At 30.9% G+C, this 24,317-nt stretch overlaps 1 protein-coding gene across 2 annotated transcripts in view; it reads right to left on the bottom strand.

Annotated features, from left to right (window-relative positions):
• Positions 1-24,317, bottom strand: part of LOC124535947 (semaphorin-2A) — a 220,792-nt gene that overhangs the window by 110,713 nt on the left and 85,762 nt on the right. Inside the window, exons 1-2 of one of the 2 annotated variants that reach the window (XM_047112362.1) lie at positions 11,391-11,646; positions 2,292-2,565 (exon numbers count right to left, since the gene is read on the bottom strand). The exons of the other annotated variant lie outside the window; for it this stretch is intronic. Of the exons in view, the coding sequence (XP_046968318.1) occupies positions 2,292-2,484 (193 nt within the window). The 5' untranslated portion in view covers positions 2,485-2,565; positions 11,391-11,646. Of the gene's footprint in view, positions 1-2,291; positions 2,566-11,390; positions 11,647-24,317 lie in introns of those variants that run through there. 2 annotated transcript variants of the gene reach the window in all.

Here is a 24,317-nt window from a genome sequence, read left to right as displayed (position 1 = left end):
ATCCAACTCTTTTAGTTGTCGTTACGATTTTATCCGAAGCAACTTATCAATAAATGAATATTTAAAGAAACATTAAGGGATACATTTAAAAAGGAAAAAAACGTCTCACTTGATAAATAAAGAAATTGATAGTTTCGTCTATACCTGATTGTTTTATTATACGTTATATAAAGTGGATTGTGGTGTTATTATTACTTATTACTTCATATATATAAAATAATCAAGTAATAATAATACGAAAGCCTTTTAATTTATCTTATATATTTCACAACATTTTATAAATTAATCCCATTAACTATTAGTTTCTCAGAACGACAAATTAGTAAATTTGGTAAATGCCGATAAAATATCAATATAAGATAACAAAATATTTTATATTACTTTCAGTTAGTAAAAGCTATTTTGTAATTTGAATAATTAGTTTCCGAACATTTAAAAAATATGTTCGAAGTTAGGCCTAAGTAAAAAAGGCCTGGGGCGTGCGCTAAGATATATTGCTTTAGCTCTGCGTTAACTGGCTGGGCACTGCCAGAAAGATCGCTCGGTAAGATAATGATTGTATTATAATATTTCTTTATATCTCGACTCGTATACATAAAAGGAATGTTCATTAAAATGTTTTATGGGATGTAAAGCCTTAGTGCTAAGTAAAATAATTAGTACTCATTTTTTTGCAGCTAATAACAGTCAACGTTCACTACACAGGGATCCTCTCGTTCAGCGTAGCAAAGAATCATCCTAAGCTTATTCGATTCCTGTTGACCCTGTACATCAAGGTTTTAACCTGTAATTAGCGACATAGCACTATTATTCCCGTGTTTATACGAACTTAAATGGACGAAACAGAAACTTTCCGTGAAATGAGCTATGTAATAAAAATTCAACAGCCGTGTTCTCTAAAGTAGAATTTTATAAGGAATTATGTAAAAAATGTGCCTGCTAGAGGCGTGCATGCGATGCGTGCAGCTGCCACCAAAATATGGCATTATATGATGTCCCTAATCTACTTCACGGTCGGATGGACGGAGCTCCGCTGTCGATAACAATAACCGACTTAATATACCCGATAATCGGTTTTGCTATTCGGAAATCCCCGTGATTGACACTTTGGATGACAGTTGAGTTAAACAGCACCCGAGTTCGCTCTGCCGATTGCTTTTTCATGACACTAAGGGGAGACTATTTTAAATTAATATATTATATATCTTAAGAGTTTGTATTATTAACTACATATATCGGACATAGATCGAATGAGGATTGTGATGTGATTAAACCTGAGTATGGAATTAGTGGATTTTCATTAAGTGTGACGAGGCTTAATGATTCAAGTTTCCACATTCATTACGCTCTAAGCGAACTGTTTTAAGCCACAGTTTAATGGAGGCGGTAAATTGCACATTATTATTGCGGCTTAGATGACCACATTCTAGACCGGCCGGGGAAAGTCGAATTAAAATTTTAAAAGGCAAAGCACACACTAATATGACTTAAGTCTTGAAAGTGAATTATTTCCTTTACGAAAATCACAATTTTCTAGTAGACAATAATATTAAGAGCCGTTTTTGTGAGTTGAAATTACTGAAGTTCATTGAATCTGCTGTTTATATTTAGTATAAAAATGATGTAGACGATTTTAGTGTAATGACTATATGTCATACTATTATGCATAGTTATATACTCATATTAAATTTGTTTTAATTTAGTTTTTAATCATAGCTTTCAAATTGTTTTAAACAGTAACCAACATAAAGATTTTTTAACGATGATATAAACTAGTCTATTATTGAAATAATTCTTTATAAAAAGAAACACGTTTTTAACTAACATTTACATCACTATATACGATGATAAAGAACTAAGACCTTCAGGAAATCAGTGATCATAAAGAAACATTAACTACAACTGTATTAAAATCTCCCGACATCGGGGAGGGCATTGAAACAAAAGCATTGTTTTGTCTCACCTTCCTTATTTAAAATCATATATCCATCTCACTTTACATTACGTACCCTTGAAAGCGTCGCGGTTTTGCATGTGTTCGTGATAATGTTTAGAACACATGGATAGACTTACGCACACACGTAAAAAGTTTTGCATGTTGTTTGATGTTTTCTGCTATATCATGAATCATGATTCGCAAAAGAGCCTTCTGGGAATCCAGAGAAACTCTTAAAATGTGCTTAAGAAATTCATACGAACGGTTACTAGATTAACGTAACCTAAAACTTATGAATATTTTTATATTAATAATAATAAACATTATTTTAAATCAATAAATACAAGTGACTCACCTCTCTTGTGTCTGACATGATATTTGCTCTTAATAACGGGTCCAGTACAACACGGTTGTTCATAATAAAAGTTGTAGGAACTGTCTACTTCTGATGTTTGTTGCACGGCCTGTGTGTTGACTTGCCATTCTACACTAACGACTAGGAACGCAAACCAACGAACAGATAGAGCTAAGGCTTTCATAGTCCGCATCTTTCTTGATCACAGTCACTTGTAAGCACAACACTACACAACTGTTAATTATTGTAACGCGTCGAATTCATTATTTTTATCCTGTAAAGAAATAGAATAAAATCAAAAACAAAAAATATATAATATTTAATAAAAAAAAAACAATCTAAAACTCCAGCACCAATTAGGTTTAATGTTTATAAAACTAAATATATTGTGTTCTAGTCCGAACGTGTTTAGAAAAAAACCTATGTTGATTCTTAGGCCTAAAAGCCCACTTATATTATGGCGACGGTTAGTGACTTTTGTATTTTGTGGTATCCTCCTTTATTAACATAAGAATTAATTAATTATTGTGGTATAATGTTTTTCTTAATCATATAACCTATCAATTGTGTTTCCTTATGTTTCGTTGAAATTCGATTTTTTTGTGCCCTTTAATATACCTGTCGATAGATAAAACGTATATACTTAGGTATAATTTTAACTATGATATTTTGTTGTTGTTTCGGTAATATATTTTTAGTACTATCAAAGTTTAATGATGTAATACAATAGCCAACATAGAAGTCATTTTATTCAAAAGAGCAAACACCAGGAGACCAATAATGAAATAATGGGATAAAAAACTGCAACAATGCATGCCCATTACAAAATAAAAAATGTCAATTTTGCCTTTGAGTTCACATTGAAAAAGTTGTGTTGTGGGGTAGGTTAATGGTCTTTCCGACCATTACGATTGACGATAGCATTAAATACACCTCGTGTAATGGAAACCGCGATATGCAACTCTACAAACACCAAACAAGATATACCGATTATAAATTTAATTTGACGTTTCAAAGGCCCCATATCTATCTAATCCATTATAATATTAAAATATAATCAGTCATCGTTAACCAGTTATCCAAAGAGATCTTAATCGTGGGTATCAGTGAATAAATAAATGTCTTCTGGTAAATTTAACCCGAATCCTTAGGCCCTTCGTCATGTGGCCGATATCGTGAATGCGGTCAGGGTCTGAAAGAGTCCTGCGATGAATTAAATAGATAAGCCTCAAAAAAGGGACTCCGAAAGGGGTGGAGTAGGTTATCAGAATAAGACACGCGATTAGGTGCAAAGTAATAAACAAGATTTCATATAAAATAACAATATATTTTTGATGTACCAAATAACCGGTAGCAGCTTAAGTGGTTGTATAAATTCCGGGAATCAAAAAAGTTTTTATGCGATCCAATGCGAACACATAATTAAACATTGTATATGAAAAACCATAAGAAGGTTTCATTTCATATCCCATGATTGATGATGTGGGTTTCGGTCGTAAATGATTTTTCAATTGATGGCAGATTCCTGGGAGTAAATAAAATTTAAAATTGTCCCTAACTCAAAGGGCAGAGGGCGTTATTTTTCATATTCTGTTTTTATCCATTGGGATCAAAATGACGTGTAAAGTGTGTATTTGAAAATCGAAGATTGATGATTTTTCCTTTTCTATCATATCGAGATATTAATGTTTGAGATACATTAAGTGTTGAGAATATTTCGAGACTGCTGACTGATATTAACTTCAGTGAAAAATGTCACCAGCTCGATGGTATTTTAATTTTAAATATATTTATGATAATACAACAAAAGCTCTAATCTCAGATTTTACCATTTTTGAAAAATATGCGTTATGCGAGCGAGCCTATTTTTGAGAAAATTAAAGAAAAAATATAGTATAGTGATACTACCGATATAATATCACACTATGATTATAAGAATTAATAAAGATGTATTATGAATCATATCTAGTATATGAGGCTATCAGTGACTTACCGGCTTTCTTAGATATTTTTGATACATACATGTCTATACATTAATTTATATATTATGGTATCTGCAGTTTATAACGTTTCTCTATAACTCTCAAATACTTAATGTGCAGATTTTTTAAATTTGGCACATATTTATATTCGTATCAAATGTTTGATCAAAATATTGGCTACAAAACGTGTGTAAGAGGAATTTATTAACTTAATTACATGAGTCATAATTGAGATATATGTTAAAATTGTTATATTCGACGCCGTTATAGAATAAACTTCTGAGTAATATTATGTAGCATGACAAGTCTCAAGTGTACGTTGTTCCGACATTTCCAAGTATTGAAACCGGTTTAGTAATGATGTCTTCATTATGAATTCTCTACCACTACCTACCTACTTGACATATGTTTTTATATTTTTATTTCGTATCATTTTAATAAATCTCATACAATGTATATAAATTTAACAAAACTAATTATAAAATATCTTCTGTCAAGAATTTGTAAGGGCTTATTAGTTTTGATTAAAATTCGAGATCTTTGATAAAACTAAATTACAACAGAATCTTGAAATGTCTCAAATTTCAGCTCAGTTGAAATTTATATGAGCGAAATTAAAAATTAAAAGTTTTAACGAGAATTGAAAACGATTCCACGGCCAAAAATCTTAATAGCAACATTACTTTATACGAGTTCATTAAGCGGATTTTAATCTGCCTTTGTATCTGTCGATCTCATTTCGTTCGACAATTACACCGTTACTGCCCGTTGCACGACAGGCTTCGCTCATTATGAGCGAAGAATCTTAAGAAATTTCATCCGACAACCCATTGAGGCAACCCTTCCAATTGTGCGAAGGTGTTCAATTGAATGGTAGGTGGAACAGGGGTAGGAGTATAATGAAATTTTGCGTCGATAAAGACCACTGAGCCCGTAACACAATACTTGATGTTTCCTCTGCAGCACGTATCCATGTCACATCATTAAGCCCCATAAAAATATCTGCCGACACATCTTCGATCGGTAAGTAATACTTGTACGCGTTTAATTTCCATGACAATACTTAAATCATAATATATAACATGTTGTATGTGTTATTTACTTATTAATATGCATTGCATGTTATATGTATTAATATTAGGAATTGAATAGGTTCTTACTTTGGTTAAATTTAAGTGATAAATTAAATAATAGTTATATAAATTAAAAAGAATTATTGTAAAGATGTGTTTTGAGTAGAAATTTATAGGGTGATTACGCGTGAGTTTTAACACGGTCGTAACGTAAAGTAAACGAATAAAATAAACTATATAGTTTGTTGGCGTTTCTAAAACCGTTTCATACCACAAATAGCTTGCTTTCTGCATATTGCCTTTGTAAGCAAAGCTTGAAATCGTAATGCAATTGCCCCGAACAGATACCTTGAATATTTCACTTTACTGTGTTGAATTTTTAAAGAAAACTTACATTTATATTATAAAGATAAAGAAAAATATACAATAATATTTTTTTAATTTCTGTTTATAATTTTATATTAATTTACCCTCAAATCAGTATTATTGTTACGTAGATGTTAGCTTTTACTCATAATACAAAGATCAAAATAATATTATTGTAGATTGGGTAATAAAACTGTATCATAACTTGTAATTAAAAGGGGTTATGATTTACATTTCGAATAAATCGTTAATTTTATTCGAACATTATTTAGGAAAATGGTGAAATCCAGGCAGGCTAATTGGCTGCCCAGAGGAGATACGGTTCGGAGCGGATATTCTCTTTGAATTATTAATACAATAATGTTAGAATGTTGAATTATAAGCTCCTTAACGGTATGCTGAATAAATATCGTTTAACCGATAGTGACTGAGGGCTCGCTTAATAGAATAACAATGGATATCCCGTGTAAACGAAGATGGAATATTTTTATCTTAAGATCAGGAGGACAATTTTTAATAAATCCTTGTTAAGTCATTCACAAAGTGTTAATAATTTGACGGTTTTTTAATAAAAATAGTTAATTGCTTGCGTAGTTAACTCTAGCGTTATCTATTGTACGTTGATACTTTGTGAGAAACCTCCTTGTATGTTGCAATCGTACTAAGTTTCAACTCAATCGGAAACGCAAAGAATAGAACAAGTGAAACATAGTAGATACATTCTTATGTCTTAGAATATGGGACTTGGAATCGACTTAAGACAGTTTTGAAGTAAATAAAAAACAGGTGCTATTTAAGTTACTTCAAATTTTTGTTCTTATTTTATATGTTGGTATAATTTGATCAAAAACTATTTTAGTATAGGCTTATAATAAGTTAATAATTGTGTGAGGATTACAAGCGGGTTTTCCCGTAATAACATCAAAATTTAATATTGTAAAAAGCTAATAATTTATGTTGCTATTTAATATTTAAGCATTTATATGGCGTGTCAAATAATATGAAATCAAGTTAAAGAAGTTCGCAAATGTTAAGAAATGAACGTTATTGTCAAATCAATCAATCAAAGAAAAGAAAAAAAAACGCTTTCAGAAAATAAACTCGACCTTGATCAAATTTCATGTTAATATAACGCAGTCTAATTAATTTAAATCGGTTAGTTTGTTATTATGAAATTAAATAAAACTATAACATTTTTACTTGACTGACATAAAGCAATTTTATCTTAAGAAATATTAATAAGACAATCTGGAAATCATCTAAATTGGTAAAGTCGTAAGCAATGAACGTTCATAAAAACCCATTCACGTAAAAAAATCTGTTAAAATAAGCTTTATTTTTAATGGTTAAGGTATATCGATTATTGAGTAAAGTTTGGTCGAATATTAGAATATGTGTATGTTACATATATCCTGAGTATTTGAGATATACATATTACATTTAAGGCATATTTCTTATTTATTATTGTTATAAGTATTTGTATCTCCTCAGGCGTATTGTCATTTACCTTTGGTGCATCTTATTACTTTCAATGTATATTTTTTAATTAATTTGCTTATTTTTTTTCTTTACCAGACAGTATCACAAATACAAAATTTTAGGGATATAGTATTCATATGTTTAATTTACACATGATTCCGTATGTTAAAAGGTTTTATTAGTCTAAGTGAGATTCTCATATTAGAAACTATTGATATGCCATACAAGATTGTAATATAAATAATAAAAGCGTGGAATAATTACTTAATTGGATTATATGTATAGTCAGTATAATGTATTTACTAGCATTGTTGTGTTCCGACTTGGAGGTCGAGTGAGCCAGTGTACCGACAACAAAGGACATGAAAACTTACATAATTCCCATAGTTAATAATACAAGTTGGTGGTGCATTGATAATATCAGGAATGATTATTCCTTCTTAAAGGACCAATATAAAGTACAAATCATTACGTCATCACCTTAGTATAAAAATTGTATGATATAAAAAAGAGAAATTTGGCAGGTGTTAAAAATGATTATTATGTTTCTTGTCGCTTATTTTCCGGCGACATCAGTGGTAGCTTTGCATTAATTTAAAGCGTTAATTGACGATTCTAAGTGGGTTTTAGAAGACTTATTGAGAAAATCTTACTTTTTTCATTGTGAATATATAAGATTGAAGTATCGATTTAATATGCCGAGAAGTTTTACTATGACAATTATACAGCAATGGGTTTAACACGTGCATGTATTTTATGATATTTCTATGTATTTAAAATTACTGATTCTCGAACGGTTAGGGATCAGACAAGGCACATATTTTTTCATATTCGTAGTAAAGTATTTAAGTGATGTTCATACAGAACATGAGATTTTTAAGAAATTGATGTTATTGCTAATCAGTTTACTAAAAAAGTTCTTTTTATAGTGGACTTACAACAGTATAAATAGTGACTTATTACTTTGAATGATACTAGTATAATTATAATTTTGTATAATGAATATTATTATTAAAGACTTATTGATTATAATATACTTATATTTTCAAGTGTGTTTTTGGTTTGTATTTTGGTCTGCTTGGTTTTTCCGAGTATCCGATGAATAATTCATGTAACCGTTTAGAAAATACAATTCTATTAAGAATAGAAATACAATAACGTTATTCGAGAAATACAAAACGAGATAAATTTCGTAGTAATTTCAATTATGCAACATTAGACCTAAAATTACTATAACGAAAAAAATATTATATTTTTAATATTTACTTATTTACTGTTTTTTTTTATCTGTGTCATGAAATAGGTAACGTATAATTGTATAAATGATAGAATGTTTTTTATTTATTTAAGTATTTTAATGATAAATAATGTGATAAGAACCTTCTAGTAGTCGCATAGTAGATTGCGTCAGGGCCAGCTTATAACTTATTAATACTGTTCGGTTACATAAACCTCAATTCTAATTAGTTTCCGGATACAAAATCAATTAAATGCTAACAACGCCATGGTTCCTCAACCACAGCCTCAAGAAATGTTCAAGATACAAAGGCTCTTAACGAACATACAAACAATAACGATTGATTATATACATATTGAAACTGTTAAATTACGTTGAAATCAGATGCGATACACTGAATAAGAAGTCGTATAAATTTCCCATTCGACTTTGATTATTATTGTTTATAGGATTTAGTAAATTGATTGTATGTAAGTTTAAGTGATTTTTTTGTAATAAATACAGTGTGTATATTACAAAATTGAGTTCAAATAAAATAACTCGCTGAGATTTTAAGCATTCAAGAATTATTTTACTAATATAACGTTGTATGCTGTTCAAGCGTTGACAGCGAATGAGGTAAAAAATTAAGGCACTGACAATCACCATTTAGTCGATGTGCGTGTAATTTTATAATACATTGTGGAATATATCACAAACCTCCTACTTAATAGGAAATAAAGCTTTAGCCAAGACAATGGGGACACGTGGTATATATACAAGCAATTGGCATCACTTTAAGTGTTCATTTTGTTCGTACATTTGTATTCTATTACGAAAAAATATAATATTACATTACTATTTTAGCTATACGGAACTCGATAGTCACGTTTCTGTTGTGGTTATATCTATTATTGTATGGGTAAAAAAACCTGAGGCAGACATTCTGTTTATTTAGGTAAGATAGGTTTATTTGCTTAGATTATTTTGGAAACATGGTATACTGTCCAACTAAAAAGCTTTTTCTAATGGAATGGACTTTGTATTTAATAACAAATAAATTATCTTGACATTTTCTATTTAATATTACGAAAGAATACTAGAATTGTAATGTATATCAATTTTATAAATTAGACGAAAATGAAATGAATCAAATCGAAAATATATTTTCTTTATTAAATAATTCCAAATGAGTTAAGGAAGAAATAATAAAATTCTGCTAGAAAGCATTATCCGTAGTTACAATAAATGTTGCGTCCGCAGTCTGGTTAGGGGTACACTGGATTCAGACCACGTACGAATACACGTAAACGTCTGCTTCGCATTATTGATACAAATATTGATATCAATTGTTTCGGACAAGGAGATACAGCGTGGCAATGGATAATACTTTTAGATTGGGGCGTTAGTGGCGTTACGCTCTGTTGCTATCGAGATCAGCGAAGTTATTGCGGGGGATTTATCATTAGTTATTGATGACTTCATTGTAAATATTGAATACACATTATGTTTGGACTTTTTATCATTTATTAGTGTTATTGAAGTGTTATTCAAATAAAAAGGGATGTATCATATACATAGGGAGTTAATTAGTGTATCATTAACGATATCATTTTAATTAAATAATAATAATTAATACAAATCTATTACTTTCAAAATAATCATTATTACACGTCGCGCCTTAGGTACGATAAAAAAATGTCCTTTCTTGGATGTCCTTTTCAATTTTGGTATTGAAAGTTTTGAAAGTCAAATAGCGATAGTCAGACAGACAGACAGACTGACTGAGTTACTTTCATATTTATAATATTAGTACATAATAAATTTTAGCAGAGATTTTTAGTTAGATTTTAAACATAAACCAGACTAAGAGATACATTATGAATTAGAATTTGCGAAAAGTATAAACTTCAATTAATCGTTTGTTTACATATCACAAATATAATTGAGTTAGATGCAGAATGTATATTGTCATTAAATAAATTAAAAAACGTTTCGTACAAACGTTAAATTGCTGTCACCGATTGTGCTGATTCATTAATGAATTAAAATTTTGTCGATGTCATCATTATTTAATTTTAGTTTATATTAAGAAAAATGACAACGATGTTTCTAAACATTTTTGACTTATCACTTCTCAAAGCTGACCGAACATGATATAGGTACATAAAGTTATTGTTGGTAGTATATTGTATTTCAAGTGTAACGGTTTCTTTTATTCTTTATTTAAAATAAGTTTTCTTAATATTTTTGTCTTTTTTTTATTGGAGTCCTAAATAGTCAAGCCGGATAATACTAGGTAGTTGTTGATTGTTATATATTTACCTGTCTCTGTCAAACTGTTTTGAAATTCCTTTTAATCTTTTGTCAGTTGTAAGTTTTATTGCTTATTTTAATTGTTCTGATCTTGTTGTGCATATTTTTCATTATCTTTACGTATATATAGAAATAATGTATTTGGGCAACTAATAGTAATTCGTGAAGGGGACGCAATGTTCTGTGTACATTCTGTCTTAATGTCTATTTTTACCATAGGTTGTTCAACCCGACGGTTCTGGTTTAAAGAAGCATGAAGGATTATAATATTTTATAAAAATATTTCGATTGATTTTTTTATATTCTTACAAAATAATGTTCCCAAAAGCGAAACGTTTCATTCAAATAATAGAACGATAGTTATATTTCACGGCAATTAACAGTACTCCGTATTTTCATTCGAACGTCTACAAAAATATATAAAATTGAATTTTCGATTTCTTTTGTTATTGATGAGTTATTTTGTATATACAAAAGGTTATTTTATTAAAAACACAATTGATAGCATGAATTCAATCGATAGAAACAAATCTAATATTTATTATATGTCTCGCTAAGTTTGTTGCTTTGGACGTATCACGTATAAATAAACTAAGCCGTTCGAAAAATGCTGGAGTTTTAGGTTGATTTGTTACAATCTCTATTCAAGAATTTCGTGCCGACCAACCTTCTCAGTCCGTTGAACCAAACACGTTGCAGTTACACAAAAAAATAAACATCACTCAGCGTCCTTAAAAACAATTAGTCACTTTATTTTCTATTATAAATAATATAATCACAATTTGAATCCTATCATTTATTGAAACATATCATAATACAAGTTTTTGATATCGAGGAGTTACGGAGAAGTTTGGCGCGAATACGAAACATACGTCCGTCGAGCGTGCCGGCCGGCGCACAACTAGCTCGTCGGTTTCATTCCATACAAAACTTTTAAGTCATGGAGACGGCAAAGCTATGTCGCGCCTCTACAACTTACGCACACAACCACGCTCGACACCCTATGCACAAACACGAGAGCGAGCTTCCAAGTTCACTAAATAAACGGACACCAACACAAATGCGTGCGTACACTGTCTACCCCCTGTTCATGAAACTAGAAAAGGACGGCAATATCAACAATCCATTTCAGAGTTCGAGCGCGAGGGAGACTTCACTACCGAACAGATGTATATCATTTCACGCAGGTAAGTATTGAAAATGTTGGTGTGTATGAGTGAGACGGCGCATAAATTTAGCTTACGGAAAGCCGGTTGAGCGAGAATGGGACAGGGACTGTTCAAGTCACCCACTATACATTCCTTCCTGATACCGGCGCGCCGTCGTACCTTTCGATCGTTCAAGTGGCAGATGAAGCTCTTAGGGCTGTCACTCGATACTTATGCTAATTACTTCAAAAGCAGTGATATAATTTTACTACTGTAATTAAATATAGGAATGCAAATTAAAAAATATATATGAAGTTGTATAATTCAAAATATGGAATACCTTACATTTTGGAACATTAATTTTAATATAAAATTTTGTTTGTGTCCTAAATAAAAATATTAAGTTGTGTAACTCGTTATCAACATCATTATTGATTTTGACACTCCACTTTACAAAGAATTATGTTGCTTAATTTTTAATGAATTAAACTAAAATTCAAATGATTTTTAGTCTATTTAATAGGTCACTTTTTGCATCGTGTTAAAAAATCAGTGAAAAAGTAAGTGTCAATTCTATATCTTTTAATAATAGTAATGTAGTAGATACAACGAATGTAGGGCAAGCAACAGCCCTACATCAAGATGTCACAAAGTAGCAGGTAGCGGTGCAAGGTCTGTGAAACACGCGCTTCAAATTTTGGCCGCTTTACAATCTACATGTGGATATGCCTTAGCGGCAACTACTTTTTTTGAAGTGCTCCTTAGCCCATGAAGATGTCTGCTTCTATGTTGGCTTTTTGCTTTTTTCGGTAATTAGTTCTGTTTCGTACTTACTATGTCGCAATTTTTTTGGATGAGCTACTTCCAACTCTAGTGGACGTTAATAAACTTAAAAAGTGTTGTTACGAATGTTTAGCGAATTAAAAACTTAACAGAATAAAAAATGATGTGAACATAATACCTCACAGCATGATTCTCCCTTGGAACATATTTTTTTGTCAAAAAATTACTTGGAGGGTATCAGAGAGCGTTAAGCGAAACACTTCTGCGAAACCGGAGCCCCGGCGGTCGTCTGATGTTAACGCATCACGACACCGTATCACAACATACAATATGTTTCCACGTAACAAACCCACAAATTAGTATTATGTTTACACCTCCTCCTTCGACCTCTTTCATTCCCCACGATAAGTGACAGCTGCAAATAAAATCTTGCTATTCGAAAGTCTAAGCGTGAAGTTTTCTAAGGCTGATCAAGTTGCCGTATTCTTATCGGAACTGACGTAGCGTTTAAAACACAAAAATACACATGTGAAATATGACGTGCTCTTGACAGTTTGACACGGGTAAAGTGTTCGCGGTACACTTCATTAACTTCTCGGATCCCACCAATACGGAGATTTGTATAAAAATCCCAACGAAACTTGTTAAAGATATTAACGGTTACTTGTATTACCCTATTCAGTTTTTCGATAAATAAATAAACTTTAAATATAATTTGATACGACGATATTACTTCTATATTTGCATGCATTATGATAAACTTATTCTTAAAATCAATTAACTAGGGTTTTCAAGCTGTTCCTGAACATCTGAGCGTATTATCTTATCACTGTGTTGGCTTCAGTCTTTCAAAAGTACATATTAATTCCTCCCATACTCCTGTCAATTGTTTTGACAAACCCAGTCGCTCGGCCGTGGAAATAGAGTGAAAAGAGGCCTCGGGGCTCGATAAGCGCGAAATAATGACGACGCATTGTTGCGTCTCAGGATCAAGTAAGTCGCTATTATATTTCTTAGAAAGCGCTGCACAATGGCGCACCACGGCTTTGCTGTCAGCGATACAATAAGCAGCTCTTCGTTTATTTTGTAGATGCTGCGGAGTAAGATATATGACAGATGACGTAATGTTACCTGTCTTTGAGACCGACTATAAAAATATGGTCGCGACGTTATTTCTAAACTTTCTGTGTCCTTTGTAACGGGCCAATGTGCATAGACGCAGGATAATCCCACTCATCCTGCGATACAGCAGCATTCTTTATGAAATACATGTTACATTTTTATTTATTTTTTGTTTTGTGCTTAGGAAATTAAACATATTTCACTCAGAAATGAAAACGATGAGAGCGTTCAATTTTATAGCTGTACTATAAAACTTCCATGAATTTAGACTGGGAGAAAATCGAGCAAAATGTAAGGCCGCTCGGACGCTAGAGATAGTACTATCGCATTATTCACGTATTTCTATGAATTTTTATGTGGCGGGCTCCCAATGTTCCTGCAATGGGAGTCTGGTTTCCATGTGGTCAAAATAGCGCACCACGGAGCGAGCCAGTAAAATAATGGTGGCAATAACAAAAGTGAGCTAACCATTGATTTAGATTTTACGTCGGACACCAAAAAGATGACTACCTTTGTGTTGTGTCCGCAAAAGTCTGGCTGGATGTCGCACCAAATGCACGTGCGCTGTGGAAAGCGCGATGGAATTATTGCGTCGACAGGTGAATACTAAAAGATATTTCTATTGTTGTGAACGCTTGTCAGTTCAGCAACTGCAACTTGGTATACATATGTTCCCTCGGACGTATGTAGTTTCACAAGTTTGACTTCATATAAACGTAAATGCTAAATGGTACGTCACTATGATCGACTAACCTATTAATATTGTATCCAGTGAACAACTTCAATTTGTGTTGTGTGGTTCGAAATTCGTATTTCCTACTTAATAAACGTCCAAACGCTAGCGCCGCCGCAGCCTGGCCGTGGCTCGACACTAACTTGACGTTCACCTGACGGCGACGCTTACAACTAAAAATAATCTTTAGTAACTGAATTTCAAGTATTTTAAAGAAGTCAGATGATGAGAAAGATTATTATAACTATATCTATGTATTGTATAATTTGATGTATCGTTAGGCGATGAGAGACAATGAGAACTGTGTCTTAATAAATACCAACCGTATTGTGATTTATTTATAAAACATACAAACAAATATTGTTAAAAAATGATCCCGATGTATTTTACTTCTTCTTGGATATGAAGGACCAACCAACGAGCAAGTTTAATGTTTCTATATTGAATGAATATATTGATTATGACTTTGTGTACTAAAATACAAAAAGCTATTTTACAAAAAGGCTTAAAAGAAAATAACGTTTATGTCTATATGTTATTAATGGAAAACTTACAAGTATTATTACTGCTATAAAAAGTCAACAAAATAAAAGTAAAGTTTACAAATATTAACTCGTGTGTGTCCAGAAATTGTACTTATGTTATGTTATGTGTGATTTATTTATATTTCTCTGAATTTTGTTTCAGACTACTGATACACTATTAGGCAAACAAAAATATCGTGATATTGAGTATTTCTTTGATGCAAAATAGGAGAAACATTACTTAAGGATATATAACAATTTACTTTCATAAAAAAGTGACATGAAGCCAAAAAAAAAACAAATATATTTGAGGGCCGAACTGGCATTATAACCCAGAACATGTTGTTTAGTAGAACTAGATCAGTGATACATTTTAATTATCATTGTACATGACAGTACAATATAAATTAAGACATTTTAATATACATAGATGTACAGTAGATAATTATCTAGCGATTTCCACGTGGTAGGTTCGGTCTTGACTACTAAGGATAGTTTTAACTAGACATACCTACCTCATACGTCGCTATATATATAGGGATAATTAATAGCCAACACAATATTTTTTAACATAAATCTTTCATATTATAAGATGCAAAAGTGATATAAGTATCAGGTGTAACTAAATCGGTAGCAGTAATCAATCAGGTGTCATTGTTATTGTTGTGATTTGTTGCGGCGTCGACTCCGGCCCAATCGCGCGGCCCTCTAGCGGCCATTAGTTTGATTAGCTCGTCCGGTCCACGCACGCTGATTGTGCGAACGTTTGATTGATTCCTCAAATGGCATCGTTCTGTGCTCACTTTATTTCCACTGATACATTACTACGCGATACTTTACTTCACAAATAAATGTCTATCCAACTTCCGTCTTTATTACAAAAGAAACCTGTTTTATTCGAAAGGTGCCCAGAATATAAACTATTGTGTTAATCAGAACCCCAGTGTGTACGATGTCCGTGCAAAGAAAATGTGTTCGGTGGGACCGACATTCCCAACAAATGTAGGCTAGGGTGAATGGAGAAGTGACAAAAACTTGACGGATAAAGGAGAGGTCGAGGCGACAGACCTAAGACCCTCGCACACGGTGTCCGTTTGAATGACGATGTCATGTTTATTTGGCTTAAAAAGGGAGGCACAGTACTTAAACTACGACATGTTTCCTTGAGAATAAGGTGACGCTGAAGTGAAGGAACTACATGAATCTTTAAGTATGTCTTGATGGGATGACGCGGCAAACAGTTTAGAGAAACGATGTTATTTCACTAATATATTTTTAAATAAATAACTTTTTCGATACGAATTAGATACATGTTGTATTTTTTTTTTTTTGGAATAGTATAATTGCTTTTTAGTTAATTGAGTTTTTAAACGAATTTCACCAGTTCCTGAATTGAGATAGACAAGCTCGGCAAAACTAAAAAGCACAAAATTGAAACTATGTTTAATTTTTACGAAACGAACTTTGCTGCTAAATTAGTTTTCGTTCAATCTCGGCTACGTGATCTGTTTAAATAATTACAGTTTTCCTTTTTATTCGCAGGTCACGGTAGAGATGCGTATCGTTTCGATTGAGGGAGTTTCGTTAAATCGAAGTCGAGCTACAACTCACGAAGTGGACCATCAAACTGTAGGAAAAAGGACAAAACAAAATGTATAAAGGAAATTGCTTCCACAAATCCACTCGTATCTTGGACAATAAACGTGGGACGGCTCGGACGCCCTAATAGCAATGAAATCACGAAACCAAAACTGTCGTACATCGGATTCCGGTCGATATCTGAGGCTTAAGACATTATTGATGATCTATTACGTCTACAGATGGAATTGCATCATGTTTTGACATCGCTTATTGGCTATAAAGTGAATTATCTTGTATTTTACTTCACTTTCTTATTTTAAAAACATTTTCAAGCAATGCGAACAAACCTATATATTTATTTTAAGGTTACGTTGATGTACAAAGTTATATAAATTAAATAATGACTTGATGTCTCAAATGATTGATTGTTTTACAAATTTTACGAGATTATACTATTTATGGTCAAGTAAACAAGCTAATAATAAGCCAAACGCTAAAAATAAAGAAGCAATCTGTATTTGCAAGATGAATTTTGGTTATAGCCGAAAGATTATAATTTTCTTTCGTAATGCCGTTGATCGTAAAAAAAATGTTATGAAATATTTGTCAGCAACATTTTTAATATTAATTAGAACTCTTTCTAATTAAAAAAAATAGTTTTAAACATCAAGAGGTTTTGGCTTCTCATACAAGGTGGAATCACTTAAATGTAAGATAGATAGTCTAGAAATAATCAATAATAAAGACTGCATGAAGAAGTTGACAGTGTTATATTGTCTTTTCTAAAAAGATGGTATAAGTTTCTCAGCCTGCGTTCCATCAGGGTATGAAGTTGCACACTTGTACTATAATATCTCTGAGCAGTTGGAAGAAGAAATTGACTTAATTTGAGTCTTACCTTGAAGATATGTTGGTGATGTTTAATAGGAGGATTAAGGACAAGGTTCACAAGGATTTTTATAACAATATTTAGCACTGTAAATAAATTCAATACTCTATATAAAGTCTAAAGCGCATATATAATATTTAAACTATTAAAATGTTTATTAGTTTTAGTGAATTCGATAAAATCAAAATGTAAATTACTTTACAAAACCATTTAATGAGCAACCGGCTCTTTATGTTGTAAGTTATAACTTTCGTAAATGGATTCTCGAAACGACTTCGTTGTGAGTTCATTTAGAATGTATATTTTTATAGCCATTAAAACCATATTCATTAAAGAAAGGTATAAAAAGTTTTCATATTTAGCGTTATGGGTCTTAAAGAAAATTACTCGGTTTTCGAATCGAACTTCACCTTTTTTGTTCTAACGGTCAAAATGTTAACTTATCTTTAATCTTTATTGCACCGCTTAACCTCTATTATTAAGAAAATACGGTATTAAAAGTAAAACTTGAAAAAGCATAGTTCTTACTCATTGTTATAAGATTTTTTTACTCATAAACATTATTTAATAGCCTGTCGTTCTAACATAATATATATAATATATATAAAATTAATTATAAAATTATAATATTAATAACTCGTTAAAATATTTATAATGACAATAAAAGCAATATTAATGGTGATCGTTATAAATTTGAATGTAAATTAATATCTCTTTTTTTCTTACAACATTAATTATTCCCATAAGTTCACATATCCGTTCCATCAAAATCGAAAATGTTGTACAAGTCATTATATTAATTTCAAAGTGTTTTATATTGTATATCATTAATGTTAAGCGTAACTAATACGAGATCTGAGAGTTATCTCTGTAATGTAAGTTCGAAATGTTTTAATCATTTCGCATATTTATTAGAAGGAAATAAACACAAAGTTATATAGCAAATTGCCTGTCAGACACACTAGAGGTTGGTCAAAGGGTACAGAGAGAGGTTAAAAATATAAACAGTTCTCTTTGCTTGCTCAGTTAATTTCAGTTTTTTTATCTTGAGCGTCCGTGAGCGACGATATTAAGTATTCACTACTACGTCTTTTAAATAAAACGATATTTCTTATTTATGAAATGAGTTTTCATTTGTACAAAGAATATGTGAAACTATAAATTAATATACGTATGTGGAAAGTTAAAAAAATATATTTTAAAGCAAGTTTTCATTTAGTCCTTATAGCAAAATTTATAAAATTTAGTATACTAGATGTACTACTGACATAATAAGAAGAAATAGTACGCGCACAGTATATAAGTAATCGGTTTTTTAGAATTGTTTTAAGATTCTGTTGCACAATAAAAACTATACAAGCTAACAGGCAGAGTAAAATAAAATAGGTATATAAAATTATGAACTACGTATTTTTTGTCCATACCTTTAGATAAATAAGTATTTGCTGAGGCGTTATATATCGAGTATTCATAGGTCAAGGGCAATACAGATAAAATATGGCATTGTTATTTACTCAAATGGACGTTATTGGATTATCACAATGGAAATTTGACTAAAAACGGTTCTATAGATACATTTTAAATCAATTTTAGTATAGAATATTTTTGCAAATTAGTTCAACGTATAAATGTTAACTTTCAACTCACATGGTTCTTAGTGCGTTTTATTGAGTGAATTCTAATCGTACTTAGCTTTTCTTAAGTCTGTACGTATGACAATAGTTAATAAGCTGATAATGTTAGAATAGTAACTACTGTAAATCTCTGTACGCCAAAAATTATGCCGTACACCCTTGTCTTTTTTATTAAATTAAATTTAAAAAAAAAGTCACGGGCAACTGTGAGCCCGTGGATGTAGCGTAAAATAGATTAAAAAAGTCTGTACGTATAGTTATTTTATTATAGCAAAGAATAAGTAAACTGATCATCACATTACAAAAAAAGAAACATTTACAAATGTTAATTATAATTAATATTATAGGTACATATATACTTATAATGTTACTTTTAATTTATAACATACGTGAAGCTTAAGCACAGAACCACAGGAGTCTCTATTCTCAGTCTGTTAAAAATAATAATAGTTTAACAATATTGTTAGAAGTTCAACGTGCTTAGAAATCGATTACAATAAGCTTTTCCATTCAAAGGCAGTCTAAAGACTTGTTACACTTTAGGAATTGCTAGTTAAGAGTTAGTATTAGATGTCTGCATAAGTTTATGGTAATTCTTAAAGGAGTTAGGGACGTGGAGTGAAAATTTATTGAACATCTATATTGTTAGCACCGTTTTATTTGCTTTCTATGTCAAAGAATATGACTGCGACTACGTCATAATTAATCATTTGTTTATACATTGTCACATATCTAAATAAGTGTATTTAATACGCTACAAACAGATAATATTAAGCTATAATCAATAACATATGAATTACCTATAGTAATTATTATTATTATTCTAAATTGCGTTTCAGTATATTCATAATAAAATGAATAAATTTTATATATCCGAGGATTTACTGTGAGTAGGATCTAGCATAGATCTAGCATAAATCTTTTCATATTTTTTTTTATAATTTAGTAATAATAAAAAATTGAATGAAAGAAAATGAAATGAGTTTTTACTTTTAAAAAACTTAAAGAATAATATAATTGAACGACGCGATTAACACTTAGGCCTTGATACGAACGAAAAAAAAGGTTGAAATATTTTACGAAAATCTGTCATTTATAATTTCTAATGCAAAAGGCTGGCTGGGGTTTTGTTGGATCAGTTGGATGAGCGAAGTGTCAAAGTTAAATTGAATATTAGAGCGAAATGATATCGTCGGCGGAGTTTCGTTGGTTCGCACCGAGTAGTTAATCCGATGCCACAATTGACTTCAAGTTGAATGTACTAGAACAATTGTCTGTTAGTCACATCGCTTATTCATCATGAGTCTCAGTCTGTTCTTGTTTTAAGGACGGTGTAGCGGCTTTGTGTTTGTGCTTTTAAATATGTTAAGGTGTTGTCGAAACTTAGGTAACTTAGAGAATATGTCTTTGAATGTATCTCAAACGTCAAACGTTTATTATTTAGAACAAGTTAGGCCGATACAAATTATTTTGTCTCTGAGTTGAGTTTTGCTTAATTAATTCACGAACAAAGTATTGAATGTAGTTTAAAAAGAGAACATCTAGTTCCCTGTGAGTCTTTAATGTTTATCATTTGTGATAAAACTCGTACATGTTATTTTAAAAAAAGAACACTCAATTTAAATAAAGTGAGTAAAGTAAGATGAATTTACCATTAGCATGAAAATCATTGCGCTAATAATTCTTAGAGTCATCGAAATAATAAAACTAGTAGTAATAGTTAGTTCGTTTTTTATATCACTAAGAACAAGTTAGTCATTAGTTAGTTTTTTATCAGTAATATTATAAAAAGTAAAGTTGGACGAGAATGATAAGTAAAAAGAATTCCAAGCTCTAACGAGTACACGAGCATATAATGTCTAGAGATGAATCGAATAAATTCATTTTTAACAGATAATAAAAGTAATCATTTTTATTAGTTATGATTTAATCCTGTCCCTTTAGGCTATCTTATTTAATGTAATAAAAAATATTAAAAATAAATGTTTCTTTTTTTTGAAAGTCATAATATTTATATAAATGTACTGCGTAGATAAAAATATTTTTAGTATCATAAAGACATATAAATTATAAAGAATAAATATTACAAAAATGTTTCTATTTCTTCTTATAATATTTCTTACCCAATGTCAACAGTTCATAATTTAGAACTAGTCGTAACACAGTAGTGATGTTAGTAGGACAGATATGAAAACTCATTTGTCGTGGACAATTGACTGGGACAGACGGCTGACGGGAGGCTAATAGTCATGATGCAAGATTAACTCGCCGCAAACAAATCGTCCCTTACTTATTGCTTATATTTCACGTGACATCAAGACAAAGTACGATTGCGCAATTAGATAAACATACTTGGTTGAAATACAATAATGAATTTGATAAAATTTATTAATGTATTATATCAAGATCTATTTAAATAGTATAAGACTTGTAACTTTGTACAATTCAATAAATTTAAAAGGAAAAAAAAAACAGTATAAAAAAGAAGAATTTGATTATGAGCTAATATTTATTAACTTATTTTGTATTTTTTTTGTGTACGATATGAGTTTTGTGAAATATTTTTAACGGTTATTATAAACGCTAATGAAAGAAATCTCAGAAAAGTTTTTAAAAAAAATAATCAGTTGTGTATTCTGAAAAGCTCGAAAGTAGAGCTACATATGGGTCATCTGTATGGACACAAAATTGTGTACAAAGAGCATACTGTTCATTATTTTACTTAGCCTAGTTTTCTCTGTCACATAAAGACTAAAAGCAGGCCAGAATATCTTAAAAATAACGCATGGAATGTTTTCTAAGCACTGTTTCAAAAGGCAGAGATGAGCGCTTACCGACACCTAGCCTGTTTGCATTTCTTTTGAAATAATGTCGTAGTTATGACGTCTTACTTTATAGCACATATTAAACTCGGAAATGAAATGGTCTTTATGCAACGTTCTACAGTTATAATAGCGGTTCGTATTTAGAACTGAAATCGCTCTCAAAGCTAAGCGGTATGTTCTAATCTAAATTAATACATCACATTAATATTTTAATACATTAATAGTTCGTAAAGATTTGCACTCACGAAGGCACGCCCTTACAAATTAAATTACGGCGTGCCTTAGTGACATCACGAATTATGCTCGTGCTTGCAAGATGATTACTTTCCTTAAGACGACTATAATTCATTAATATGTAAAAAGATGCAAATAAGATTATATCTTTTGGGATTGTCTTATGACTGGTCTTTTTTATGATATAGGTTAGGCGGGTGGGCAAATGTACCACCTACTGGTAAGTGGTCACCGTCGTCTTTAGACAATAGCGCTGCAAGAATTATTAACTATTCCCTACCTGTAGAGCTTACACTGGCTCACTCACTCTCGAACCGGAACACAACAGTACTACGTACTGCTGTTTGGCGGTTGAATATCAGATAAGTTAGTGGTACCTATCCAGACGAGCTTGCACAAAACCCTGCCACCAGTTAATAATCACAAAAAAGTTCTTCAGTTGTGCAGACCTTTTGGCGCAAACTTCACATTACCTACGTGACTAATCGATGGCGACTTAATACATCGTAGAATAAAAATATATACATACTTATTATACTTATTTTAATGTCGTATATTGTTACAAAAACGTTTTAAATGATTAGTCGCTTACGTTTGTTAATTGATACGAAGAATTGAAATTTTTCGTTTAATTAATTAGCCCTTTTATTTCAGTTAACAATGCAGCCTTGAATTATAATTATTAATGTCTGTCGAAGTTGACCTTAGCTATAAATATTTGGCCTAATTATGAATAGATGAAAAAGAAATTAATTCAAAAATTGTTCAGTAATATTTATTGGTCATTATTTTTAAATACATAAATGAATTAATTCTTAAAAGTAAAAGTAAAGTAACAGCCTGTAAATTTCCCACTGTTGGGCTAAAGGCCTTTAGATGAATTATCACACGTAAATATTTTAAAATTGATAGCAGAGGACAATCAAAGCATTGCTGATTAGAAGTTTTACAAGAATTAATTCTTATTTTGGTTTAATTATATTTTTGTACGACATGACATTACTTAGATATTTTATAAAGGGTTTTAAATCAAATATAATTAAAAGTATAAAAGCTTGGAAGTGAATTATTCGAAATTAAAAAAAAAAGTTTAACGACAAACGTCTAGACTCTGTATACATTTTATTGATATAAAATGTAAGATACCAGTATTAAAGATTAAATAATCGGCGAGCGATTCTGAGGCAGCCCACGTCCAATTAGGGTCCGGATCCCTTGAGACCAGGGATCATATCGTATACCTCGGCCACTGAAACGTGTTCCTATGTAATACGTTGGTATCCTTATTTTTCACGATCTTAGTGTGGTAGTTTAAAAATATTTTTTTATATTTATTTATAGAATAATTAGGTTAACGGGTTAGTTTTTGTGTGTACTGATCAACGGTGACTTCTCACAATTATTAATTCATTTGTTATTGATTGTGTATTATTTTAAGCCAATGTCAGAGATATAAATTGTTCATCTATTTATTTCTTTAAAAGTATTCAATCAGATATCGTGGTTATTATTATTTTAGAACGCTTATTTTATTTTAAATTGAGATTGTATTTTGGTCTATGATTAAATGAAAACAAATAGAAATATTTTTTCTATTTTATTTTTGCAAAAGGTAACAGAAGATAATATAGATAAGAATATTGAGACCATGATTTTTAATATTATAGGTACATTGGAGTTCTTATCTATTATATTGTTATAATCTGTGTAAAATGTTTAACATTTCGTTTTACGATTAGAAACATTATATTTTTATTCTAAATTCTTAATGTTATAATACACTTTACATTGCATTAAAATATAACTCTGTATTTTTATAATCTTCTTGTAAGCAAAATAGATATAAAAAATTAAATATTTATTTCACATGAATATAAAATGTTTTCATAGAATATTAAATCTTAATGAAAATACTGGTCCGCTGTGAAAAATTCGCATGCATAAAATTCTATTCTTTATTCCATGGTCATACAAAAAAAAGCATTTGAGGAGAGAAAGGTTGCTTTCGGTTTTAGCGTTACTCGTAAAGAAGACGAAACATTGCCGACGTAAAAGGAGGTAACAAGGATCACCTCTGGCGAAATTCAAAGTGACAGGATTACAGAAACAAGGTTAAGAATA

This window comes from Vanessa cardui, chromosome 15 (assembly GCF_905220365.1).
Source record: "Vanessa cardui chromosome 15, ilVanCard2.1, whole genome shotgun sequence".
In the NCBI taxonomy this organism is placed as follows: Eukaryota; Metazoa; Arthropoda; class Insecta; order Lepidoptera; family Nymphalidae; genus Vanessa; species Vanessa cardui.
This window is presented reverse-complemented; position numbering and strand designations above follow the sequence as displayed.